At 46.0% G+C, this 12339-nt stretch overlaps 1 protein-coding gene across 4 annotated transcripts in view; it reads left to right on the top strand.

Annotated features, from left to right (window-relative positions):
* tsc2 (TSC complex subunit 2) overlaps positions 1 to 12339 on the top strand; it is a 43205-nt gene that overhangs the window by 8490 nt on the left and 22376 nt on the right. For 3 of the 4 annotated variants that reach the window (XM_048248231.1, XM_048248233.1, XM_048248232.1), the window contains exons 15-26: positions 1 to 44; positions 991 to 1104; positions 1269 to 1391; positions 2009 to 2115; positions 2594 to 2747; positions 2877 to 2999; positions 3886 to 4020; positions 7324 to 7513; positions 8088 to 8181; positions 8467 to 8569; positions 8742 to 8836; positions 10922 to 11050. The exon at positions 1 to 44 is cut by the window's left edge and continues 112 nt beyond it. In XM_048248231.1, the coding sequence (XP_048104188.1) occupies positions 1 to 44; positions 991 to 1104; positions 1269 to 1391; positions 2009 to 2115; positions 2594 to 2747; positions 2877 to 2999; positions 3886 to 4020; positions 7324 to 7513; positions 8088 to 8181; positions 8467 to 8569; positions 8742 to 8836; positions 10922 to 11050 (1411 nt within the window). The remainder of the gene's footprint in view (positions 45 to 990; positions 1105 to 1268; positions 1392 to 2008; positions 2116 to 2593; positions 2748 to 2876; positions 3000 to 3885; positions 4021 to 7323; positions 7514 to 8087; positions 8182 to 8466; positions 8570 to 8741; positions 8837 to 10921; positions 11051 to 12339) is intronic. The other variant, XM_048248234.1, reaches the window with a different exon arrangement.

Below are 12339 nucleotides of genomic sequence, written 5' to 3'. Positions count from 1 at the left end.
GTAGTACACATCACTTCAACAGCCTGCTGGACATCATTGAGAAAGTAGGAGAGACTGATATCTTCAGAGATGCTTGTTGTTAACCAACATACGAGAATTGAGATATGCATATAGTGCCATCTCTAGTGAAAATGCTTCTGTTGTGCATCATCTTTAAAGGAGCGATTTGTAGGATTGTTACTGAACGTTCTGTAGGCCAAAATCAAAACACTGGTGAACGTTCTCAAGACTACCAGACACAAGCCTCTTCTGGGTTACCAGATGTAATGAGGACTTAGCTAACGTTAGTTGACCTGCAGCTGCTTTAACGTTTCTCCAACCATGACCCAGCTACACATTACGGAAACAGTGAAAACAAAAAATACCTCTCTAACCAACGTAACATATTTAGCTGAAGTTAGCGATGCAGATGAAGTTTAGCCTATAGGCTACCTGTCGTGGAGAAATATGGCCAGCTCTGCGTCAGACTTGATATTCTTCGTTTGACGAAGACGTCGCCATCTCAGGAAGCTCCTCCGATGTCCACTTAATTTCTTTCTTGTTTTAATTTTGGAAATTTGCCTGCCTCTTGTAGGCGTTCATGACTAGGCTACAACTGACAGCAAGTTGACTGTTGGCCTTTGCTAATTTGGCAACACAAATATGAGGACACGCCAGCCCATTATTATTACGCTATTCTAGAATTAATCGTTCAAAACATAAACGAAAATTCCAAGAGATTCCGCCCCGTAACTCATTTTTTTCATGGGTTTTACGGGGTTTTACGGGTTATAGTAATGTCAAATAAGCCATTACTTCAATTCATCGTGTTTCCTTACTCTCTGACAACTTTTGGTGATCATTTTTGGAATGGTTACAATTTATTTGCCATTATTTTCTACATACTGGTCCTTTAATTGAATTCATTTTATTTGTAAATCATTGTAATAGCTTTAGAAATGTAATGTTTACGTGAGCGTCCTGATGTGTCATCTATGTTCTTTGTGGCAGGTGGCCAGTCGCCCCCTGATTGCGGGCTCCATGGATGGGGAGAGAGACCTCACTGCTGAGTCACCTATGGAGGATGTGAAGACGGCCATACTGGGTCTTCTGGAAATCTTACAGGTACACAAACACACACAGAGCCATTTAAATGTTCACCTTCTCTCTTGCTTTTTCAAACAAAACATGTTATTAAGCATCCACTATGCATGGCTAGCAGTGACCGTTCCAGTGAAGGGAATCTGAATAGTGTACTGTGCTGTGTGTATTGGTTGTGTCTTGTGCAGAGTAAGATGTACAGCTTGCCTGTCAGCCACGCCAGTCGAGTGTACGAGCTGCTCATCAGTCACCTGCAGCTGCACTACAAACACAAGTACACCTCTGCCATCGCCAGCAGCATCCGCCTACAGGTAATAGTCAGCCATTAGTACAGACACAGCAGCATCCACCTACAGGTAATAGTCAGCCATTAGTACAGACACTTCAGCATCCGCCTACAGGTAATAGTCAGCCATTAGTACAGACACTTCAGCATCCGCCTACAGGTAATAGTCAGCCATTAGTACAGACACTTCAGCATCCGCCTACAGGTAATAGTCAGCCATTAGTACAGACACTTCAGCATCCGCCTACAGGTAATAGTCAGCCATTAGTACAGACACTTCAGCATCCGCCTACAGGTAATAGTCAGCCATTAGTACAGACACTTCAGCATCCGCCTACAGGTAATAGTCAGCCATTAGTACAGACACAGCAGCATCCACCTACAGGTAATAGTCAGCCATTAGTACAGACACAGCCCGCTTCTCCTTCTACTGACGTATCACACAGCCCTCAAACCTCGGTAGTACCACCACCACAACACCACCACCCCACCACAACAACACCACCATCACACCACACCACCACCACCACACCACCACCACAACACCCCTCCCACACCTCAGTTGTGCATAATACTGCATTGCCAGGGGATTATTAAGGAGAAATTATTTTTCCTATCTCTCTCTCTCTTTCTCTCTCTCAGGTGTTTGACTTCTTACTGCTGATGCGAGCTGATACGCTTCATCGTCTTGGTGTCCCTAATAAAGATGGCATGTTGCGCTTCAGCCCCTATTGTCACTGTGATCAGGGGTACGTACCACAACACTCAGGAGTCAGGAATGCATTCAGTATTCACATCCGCACCTAATCTATCCTATGAATACTAAAAATGGAAAACCGTTTCATTTGATGCTAAGTAGGCACTCAATGAAATGCATGTAGTTTGTATTATGCTTCACATCTTATCTGTGTCTTTATGGGTGTTACTATCAGTACCATACTTGTTCAGCTTTGGTAGTTAGAGATGTGAGACCCTCAAACTTGAGGGCTGGGATAATTGTTGGCTACATCATTTTACTAAAATTTAGAGATTGAGATTGTACTAGTAATTACTTAATGTGAATAGTGTCTGAATGAGAATTATATGGCTATAATCTTTTGACAGAAACTTAATGACAGAAAAATGTATAGGTCTGTGTATAGGTCTGTGTATGGGTTTGACCTCTTTATGTATTTTGTGTGTGTGTGTGTGTGTGTGTGTGTGTCTGTGGTGTGGTTGTTGTTTCAGTGAGCCTGAGAAGAGGGTGAATGAGAAGAAGCCTGCAGGCTCAGTGTCGCCCCCTGCTGGAAGCCCTGTTCCTGCTGGCCCTCCGGCCTCCATCCGCACTGCCTACCTGCCCTACAGTTTGGCCTTTAGTGTTATCGTGCAGTGCCTCAAGATGGTACAGACACAGACACACACACCATTCCACATGTTTTCAATAGGATATTTGATTGACAGAAAGAAGTGGTAGTGCTTGTGTCCACTCTGGCTTCTCATGTGGATGTATATGTTGTTGTGTGTTGAGCAGGAGGCTGATTGGAAGGTGCTGAAGCTGGTGCTGGATAAGTTGCCGTGGACGCTGCAGTATAAGGTGCTCCTGCTCACCTCTCCCTGCAGCATAGACCAGCTCTGCTCCATCCTCTGCTCCATGGTAACGCTCATCACTTTAGCACACTCATACTCTCACCATAGGTCAGCTCACACGCACCATGGAGACCGTACTGACTGACCCGCAGGGCTTTAGTGAGGTCACTGCCTGGTGCTGATTGGTAAAAGCATACCTGACCCGGCGTCATGGTACAATTAGATTAGACCTGAGGTGTCCCTCTGGAGTTTGTGACTGAATTTTTCTATTGCATTTTTTGTGAGGATTTATTCGACAACTACACCACACACACCTCTATCATGAATGGGACCCAAAACCAAGTGCTGTAAAATATTTCTGTTCAAATCCTACGTCACCTTGTGTTTTCAGCCCTTGATATTATTTATTTTTAATGAATAAAAAAACTCATTATCTAGGACGCCATGTTTAGGGAAGTTCTTTCATGAATAATGTTATTCCTAACCTCGCCCAAGATTTGTTTATTTGGTGATCACATCTGTTCCCAGTGCCACTCTCAGTTCTTCTTGCAACTAATTGAGTTTTGTGTTATGAAAATTGGGCTTTCTATTGTTTGGATTTTTGTTCGTTTATCCTTCGCCCTTCACGAGCCGAGTTCAATGTGTCACATGTTAAATTAAACATTCACTCCATTTACTCAGTTTCCTCATTTAGCAACTGTCAGATGTGACTCTATGAAATTGGTGTCCTCTCACTTTGAATGAATGGAACATTAATTCCAGTGCCAAATGGGGAGTGATTACTAGCCGCAGGAAATCCTGAGTGCTGAGATATCACCACTCATGGAAAGCCTCTCATCCAATCAGAAATAATAAGTTATTTGACTGGACCTAACTGTCGCACAAAGCTCTAAGGGATATGTATGTTATATGAGGTATATGTTCTCGCCACTCAATGTGTCTTTTTTTTTTAGGTGACCGATCGTATGATTTCGGAACGTTTGAAGAAAACCCCAGATGGGTTTGCACGCACTGATGTGCAGCTAGCTGTGGTGCCCGTGCTCACAGCCCTGACCTCCTACCACAGCTACCTGGAGCAGTCCAGACAGGTGCCAAAACCTCCAACACAGTCATCGTAGGATTTCAGAGATCAAGTGGCAGCTATCAGCATGTGATGCTGCAAATAGAAATGTTGCACACATTACATAATAATAATTATAAGTGAAATGCAAAAAGTTGAATTCATTGTATTCTGATATCAAAGTCAAAGTCACTCAAAGTCAAAGTCAGCTTTATTGTCAATTCCTTCACATGTTCCAGACATACAAAGAGATCGAAATTACGTTTCTCACTATCCCACGGTGAAGACAAGACATATTTGACCAATTTTAAGTCCACAGACAACATAACATTCAAGTAAACAAAAAAGTAAGTAAATAAGTGAATAAGAGGGCACATATAATAATTGAAAAAATAAGAGCAGCAAAATTTTTTTTGAAATTGTGCATAGACAGTCAATAAAATACTAGTGCAAATACTGTAAAATACTATAAAATACTGTTTGACCTAAGTAATAAAGAAAGTGGCATAGTGGTGCAAGTTATTGTAAGAGCAGCAGAAGTGTTGTGTTTTCAGGACAACAACACCAAGTTGTAAAGTGTACAAGTTGTGCAAGTGTTCAAGTGTGCAGGTGGAGTAGTGCAGGCGGCCATTGTGGGTCCAATGTCCAGGGTGTTATGTAGCTGAGGGTGGAGGGGGGAGAGGAGGGAGAGAGTTCAGCATCCTTACAGCTTGGTGTATGAAGCTGTTGGTGAGTCTGGTAGTGCGGGAGCGCAGGCTTCTGTACCTCTTCCCAGAGGGCAGTAGATCAAACAGATTGTGAGCGGGGTGACTTGCATCACTCACAATTTTGGTCGCCTTCTTGGGTGAGGTGGGTGGTGTAAATGTCCTTCAGGGGAGGGGGAGTGAAGCACCAATGATCCTTCCAGCTGTGTTCACTATGCGCTGCAGGGCTTTCCTGTTGTATTCAGTGCAGCTTCCACCCCACAGCCGATACAGCTGGATAGGATGCTCTCAATGGTGCCTCGGTAGAATGTGGTCATGATGGCTGGTGGAGCACTTGCTCGCCTGAGTTTTCGCAGGAAGTACAGGCGGCTGAGCTCTCTTAAGCCAGTGATGCAGTGTTGGTGGTCCAGGAGAGGTCTTCACTGATGTGCACCCCCAGGAATTTGGTGCTGCTCTCGCTCTCTCCACCACAGCACCGTCGATGGTCAGTGGCAGGTGTTGGGTGTGACCTCTCCGGAAGTCAACAACAATCTCTTTGGTCTTGCTGACGTTCAGCAGGAGGTTGTTGTCCCTGCACCACGTGGTCAGATGGTCGACCTCCAACCTGTATTGAGTCTCGTCGCCCTTGGTGATGAGACCCACCAGAGTTGTGTCGTCAGCAAATTTCACTATGTGATTGTTGCTGTAGGTTGCAGTGCAGTCATCGTCAGCAGGGTGAAGAGCAGCGGACTGAGCACGCAGGCTTTGGGGCCCCTGTGCTCAGTGTGATGCTGCTTGAGGTATTGTTGCCAACACGTACTACTTGGGGCCTCTGACAGAGGAAGTCCAGTAGCCAGTTGCAGAGGTAGGTACTGAGTCCCAGTTTGTCAAGTTTGCAGATGAGTTGTTGTGGTATTATGGTGTTGAATGCAGAACTGAAGTCTATAAACAGCAATCTCACATATGAGTCTCTTTTTTCCAGGTGGGTGAGGGCTGGGTGGAGGGCAGAGCAGATTGCATCCTCTGTAGACCGTTTGGCTCGGTATGCAAACTGGAAGGGGTCCAGGGTGGGGGGGAGAATGGCTTTGATATGTGACATGACAAGCCGCTCAAAGCACTTCATGATGATGGGTGTCAGTGCCACAGGGCGGTAGTCATTGAAGCAGGATGGAGCAGTTTTCTTCGGCACAGGTATGATGGTGGCAGCTTTGAAACATGATGGGACGATGGCTTGCTTCAGGGAAGTGTTAAAGATGTCTGTGAAGACATCCTTAAGCTCCCCCATGCAGTCCTTCAGCGCCGCGACCTGGGATGTTGTCTGGACCTGTTGCCTTGCGGGTGTTGATAGCAGCAAGTGTCCCTCTTCACGCTGTCGGCAGAGAGGCACAGGGGCTGCTCATGTAGAGGGGATGGGTCTTCTGTGGGCAGGTGCTGTTTTGTGCTTCAAAGCGAGCAAAGAAGCGGTTCAGGTTGTTGAGCAGAGGGATGTTGCTCTCACAGCTCTGTGGCGCGGGCTTGTAGTCCGTGAGGGCCTGAATGCCCTGCCATAGGCTTTGTGAGTTCCTGCTGTCTTTGAAGTGGGTGGTTATCTTGTGAGTGTATTCCTTTTTGCTTCCTTGATGCCACGGGACAGGTTGGCTCTCGCTGTTTTCATGCCAGCTTCATCCCCAGCTCTGTAGGCTTTGTCTCTGGCCCTCAGCAGCCTGAGGACATCCCCTGTCAGCCATGGCTTCCAGTTAGCCAGTGAAAGTGATGATGTCTTTTGTGTGGGTCACATCATCGATGCACTTGGTGATGTAAGAGGTTACAGTGTCTGTATACTCCTCTATGTCTGTCCGGTTGTTGTAAGTGGCTGCCTGCTTAAACATTTCCCAGTCTGTTGTGTCAAAGCAGTCTTGAAGAGCATCGGAGGCTCCCTCAGGCCACACTTTTACCTGCTTACGAACCGGTTTGTTAAGCTTTACCCTTTGTCTGTATGCGGGCATTAGCATAACAGTGATATGGTCTGAAAGTCCAATGTGGGGGAGGGGGGTGGCTTTGTATGCTCCTTTGTGTGTAGTGTAGACCACTTGATCATTTTGATCATTACTTGATCATTTTGAGCAATCAATGAATTGTTACTGCGAGCTAGGATTCCCTCAGCCAATTACCGTAGATTGCAGGATTGTCTCTGCCAGTCAGATTGGCGGATTCCAACAGCCAATCAGATAAGTGCTGTAAGAGCTGAATGAGGCCGGAGTGTGAGTCCTAAAGGAGATGGCATCCTCAGCACCATCTGCTGCATGGGCAGCTGGACTGGCCTGCTGTGGTGGCTCCCAGCTCAGTAGAGGTTCCAAAATGAAAACGTAAAGCCCCACGTTTGGTGCCCTTCAACTTCTGGTGGAAATTCAGATGAGCTCGGCATGGCCCAGCTTGATGCGTTCAATGGGAAATTGCCAACGGAAAATCCCCAGTAGACTGCCTGCTTGTTTATTTTGTGTTATTCCACAATCTGCCTCCTTCTGTCTGCCACACTCCTCACATTTGCTCTCTGCTCCCGTCCCTCTGTCTCTTTCATGCTGTTCTCACGCCATCTCTCTCTCTTTTCCCCTCTCTCTCTCACCCCATCTCTCCACCTGGTCTCTCTCTCTCTCTCTCTCCCCCCTCAGAGGGAGCTGGTGCAGTGTCTGGAGACGGGCCTGATCTGCCGCTGTGCCAAGCAGTGTGTGGTGGCTCTCACCATGTGCACGGTAGAGATGCCCGACATCATGATCAAGCTGCTGCCTGCCCTCATCGTCAAGCTCACGCACATCTCTGCCACCGTCGCCATGGCGTCGCCCATGCTGGAGTTTCTGTCCAGTGAGTGGCTCTCAACAGCGCTGTCTCTGCCCCCTGACCAGGCCAGAGTAGTTTTCATATTCGACATGGTTAATTCAAACCAAAAGATTACACTCAGTGATTGTCTTGTGCTTTAAATTCTGATTTGTTACATAGCTAGTTTATATGCGTCCTGTTTTCCTGTAAGGCATAATGTAAATTTAGACCAGTAGAACATTTAAACTGGTAGAAAGTGGAATTATTACAAGCTCCAGGTTTTCTTATTCTGTGTAGCCAGCAGCGTATTCTGCAGACACAGCACATCTCCTCTGAAGTACAGTGTGCTTCTAAGTATCCCTCTGAACACCTTAAACCGTGCCACCCTTCAAAGTGGCCGAGGCAGAAGGTTTGGGTGGATGATGGCCTGTGCCGTGGCAAGCTCCTGTCTCTTGATGTTGTTAGCTGAAAGCTAATGCAGATGACTGTTGATTCTCTCCTGTCTCTTGATGTTGTTAGCTGAAAGCTAATGCAGATGACTGTTGATTCTCTCCTGTCTCTTGATGTTGTTAGCTGAAAGCTAATGCAGATGACTGTTGATTCTCTCCTGCTATGTCAGCTCTGGTGCGACTGCCTCACCTGTATGCCAACTTTGTGGCGGAGCAGTATGTGAGTGTGTTTGCCATCTCCCTCCCCTACACCAATCCTTTTAAGTGAGTTGGAGGAGTTGCTCACAACGCCACACCGATACACACAACAGCACACCGCTGCACAGCCATCAGCATACACAGTTATTACAAAAAACGTTTTAAAGAATTAAGCTCTCTAGATATTTTAATTATGTTTACCGTACAGTTGCAATACATTCGATTTGTATGTAGAATATGTATAGCAGAAAACACTATGCACTTGCACAGAACTACACCCAAAACACTGTAGAAACACTCATGGCAGTAACATTCACCAGATAATACACCAGTATCTCTGTCTCTCTCCAGATTCAATCAGTATATAGTGTCTCTCGCCCATCACGTGATTGCCATGTGGTTCATCCGCTGCCGCCTGCCCTTCAGGAAAGACTTTGTGCAGTACATCACCAAGGTAGGAGCACCAGCATTCTGTGTGGAGATGCAAGTGCAGCATGGGCAGATATTTGAATGACGTGGCCAATGCCGTTGGTGGTGGTGGAAGAATGGCAAGGGCCCGTTGGTGTTTCAAATGTGCACAGGTATTGTAGTCACTTGAACACTGTGTTTCTGTGTTTGTGCTGTAGGGGTTGCGCTCTAATGCACTGCTACCCTTTGATGACACCCTGGAGCAGAGCAGCTTTAGAGCTCGCAGCACCAGCTTGAATGAAAGGCCCAAGAGGTACGCACACACACACACACACGCGCACACACACTCCATTTTACAAATACACCATGGTCTGGTTTAGTGGAAGACCATGGTGTAGATGCCATAGACTTGGACCATGTTGCAGTGCATGCCATGTGTGCCTCTGGTTGAGTTGTTTTCAGTCTATTGAATATTATGCTGGGTTTGTGTGCCTCCTTGGTTTGTCGCATTCAGTTTCCTCCCCTTTTAGATTTAATTTGTTTTATGCCATAGATCATTTATTTATATTATCTACATGATCTCAATATATATTTTTGGTATACATGTTTTCCTTCCTCCCTCTCTCTCTCTCTCTCTCTCTCTCCTCCTGTAATCACACACCTTATAACTCAACAACTCAACACGCCACTTTGTATCCCATGTGACTGAGAGTCTTTTTGAACTCTAGTTGAACCTGATGCTAAGACTGTTGCCATGCAGACGCAACACTCCCATGTCACGTCCTCTGGTCAGCACCAGACCCTCCCGAAACCCCCAACCCCCCCCGCTAATGCAAGGACGCGCTTGTCTCCGGTGCTGGGAGATAGCCACGTACGATGAGATCATAATGGGTGAAAATCTTAAGCCGGGCATTGGTGGGCATCTGCTGTGGCCACTGCGTGTACTAGGGGTCGGACAGACCTCGGCCCTCCCCTCGGCACCTCTGATTGATTCTTTCCTCAGTGTCCTTTATCCTGAGGAGGCCAGTAGGGCCTCCAGCTTGGTTTGCTCTTTGCTATTTATTTCCCTGGTTATCGGCATCATTTTGTAAACCCAACTAGTCTAACCTGCCATTGTAACCAAAACACATATCCCATAGTAATCAACACTTTCCCCACAGCAACTGTCTCATAGTAACAGTCGTGACAATCATGCTGCCATGGTAACCCTTCACACTGACCTCTGGCCTATCGGGTCATCCCTTCCTCCTCACCCAAGCATCATCCCCAGTAAATTCCATCAGTTTGATTTTCTCCTCAACTGCCTTAGTTGTCATTCATTTGTTTATGCTTCATCCCTGTCATATATTCCAGACCATATTGCCATTTTGCTTGTGTTGTTTTTGTTAGGTTGGAACATTGCATGTCCAGCTCTTCCCATGGGTTGGGAATATGGTCACAGTACTAAACATATCTTAGTTGTTATGCTATGTTGGATAAGTGGGTCGATGTATGTAACTTTAAATAAATGCATAACAGTAAGTATGAAGATATAGATAGAAATAAGTGAACAACTTGCTGAACACATTTCACTGGAAGAACATACTGTACACTCTCAGATGACTGTACCCGTCATCAGGTGAACAACAGCACTGATAAGAGACTAATTTGGGATTAGTTTCAGTCCGTTAGTCAGTTGAGCTGATTTTTGCTCTTTTCCAACCCGTCCATGTTTGGTTTTGAAAATGCACTCCTCAATAATTCATGTCCTGTTTCTCATTAGTTAACTCACACAGACCCTGCTGCTGATGTTCTGGGGTATTATTTGGACTGAATAGAGATCATCGCACTGTGTTGCTTTTCCTACTATTTGATGTGTTTTGTGTTCATTTCCTTTTTGTATTTCTTAAATATTTTATCTTCATTTCTGCTGGAAGAGAAACTGTGTTCTTTATTCTGCCTTGTTGTGTGGTTTTCTTTGTTTCTTCTAGTTTTTGTCCTTACTCCCTATTTCCTGTTGTTAACGTGCACTGCTAAATTTTCTTTTTTTTTCCAACTTTCACTTCGACCCCTCCCCCTCTCCTCCCTCCTCCTCTGACTGGGCCGTCTCTGCGGGTCGGGTTTGGGGGGCGGGTCCAACCACATGGATCCCTCTTCACTGATTGGCTGCATCTCCCTTCTCCAACTCCACCAACCATGGCCGACCCTGCCACGACCTTGACCTCCGTGTGCCCCCGCCACTGCCCAATCCCACCGTGTCCGACTCCCTGCTGTTGTCGTGTTGCCACCCGTCCATCCGTTTGCCTCCCGGCCGTGACGTTGGGGCACCACACTGTCCCTCTCTACACCCCTCTGCCCTCTGCCCTCCCTCCCCGCTCCCCGCACCACCCCCACCACGTCGCTGCTCCACCACGGCCAGTCTGCGCGCGGCTAAAGTGGCGAAGCAGGGTCCAAGTAGCAACTCGCCCATTAAAGAGCTGAAAGATCTGTCTGCCATGGACGCCTTCCGCTCCCGAAGCATCAGCGTCTCCGAGCACGCGGTGCGCAGGTAGAGCATTCTGGGTAACAGTGACCACAACACAGATAAGCAACATCGTCACCCCCCTCTTTCTCTTTACTTCCTTTTCTACAGGGGTGAGGGTGGGATGGCTGGGCATAAGAGGGGGGCTGTTTCCATGGAAACATGGAGGGTGGTGGGTGGTTGCCAGGGTGACCTGGATTGGGGCAATCCTGGGGGGCAAGGGTGCATGCCGACAGTTTGCTTTGATTTTTTTGATGTTCTTGTTTTGTTTTTTTTTTCAAAGTTGTTTTTTGCTGCATGTGCTTTTGAGATTTGATTTGCATCAGTGTTGCTCTTTGAGTTAACACCGTTTGGCCTTTTTGTTGTTTGTTTGTTTGTTTGTTTGTTTGTTTGTTTGTTTGTTTATTTGTTTGTTCTTTGAATGTTGTGCATAATTTGGAGGTGTGGTTTGGTGTTTTGATCTGGATGAATGTGTGACATAACAGCTGCAGGTGAGACTGCATGCTTATTGTAAGGGGGTTGCGCAGACTGACAGCTACACAAACCAATGCCTGGCTACACTCAATCTTCTAGCTGATGTGTGGATGGGGTCAGCACTCCTATGCTATGGGGTTCATAATCTACAACCCGTAAGCTCAGAGAGGTGGATGACTTTCCTATAGCAGAAACCCAGCACTGTTCATGTGTGTTATTAATGGTCCTAAGCAAAACACAGGTACAGTATCGATATGGCTTGCTGGTTGTCCTGCTCTATCTGAGAGTCAGCCTAAATGCTATATAATAATGGCGATTTGCTCACTGTATCAGCTTATGCACAGTAAGGGGAATGTTCATTGCACAATGAGGTGACCAATCCTGATTGGCTAGAGGTGTAGACGTTTCTATTTGTGCTTGTTTGCAGCAGATGGCAGTGTGGACCCACTCAGTATCCCAGCTGATGGCCAAATGCTCAGTCATCTCACTACCTACAGCACCTGTTTAGCAAAGGATGCTGGGTTGTACATATAGGCAGTTTTACAACAGTTAGGTCAGATTGAACGTTGAAGTTTATTAATTGCTATTTATTTATTAATTTGCTGATTTAACGAGAGGCATTCCATGAGTGGAGATATCCTGGCATAACCTCATTTGGACTTGTCACTAATAATCTCTCCATGTTAAATACATTTTAACTGTTCAGTTGTAGGTCGTTCATTCATTCGATTAATTTAAAGCCACCCAAAGCCTTCTTGATTTGAAATTGCAGATATCCATACAACATTTATTGTGTATTGTGCAACAATGGTGAAATGTCTAAAGATGGTTTGAGCATTACA

The sequence above is a fragment of the Alosa alosa genome, chromosome 7 (assembly GCF_017589495.1).
Source record: "Alosa alosa isolate M-15738 ecotype Scorff River chromosome 7, AALO_Geno_1.1, whole genome shotgun sequence".
NCBI lineage: Eukaryota > Metazoa > Chordata > Actinopteri > Clupeiformes > Clupeidae > Alosa > Alosa alosa.
This window is presented reverse-complemented; position numbering and strand designations above follow the sequence as displayed.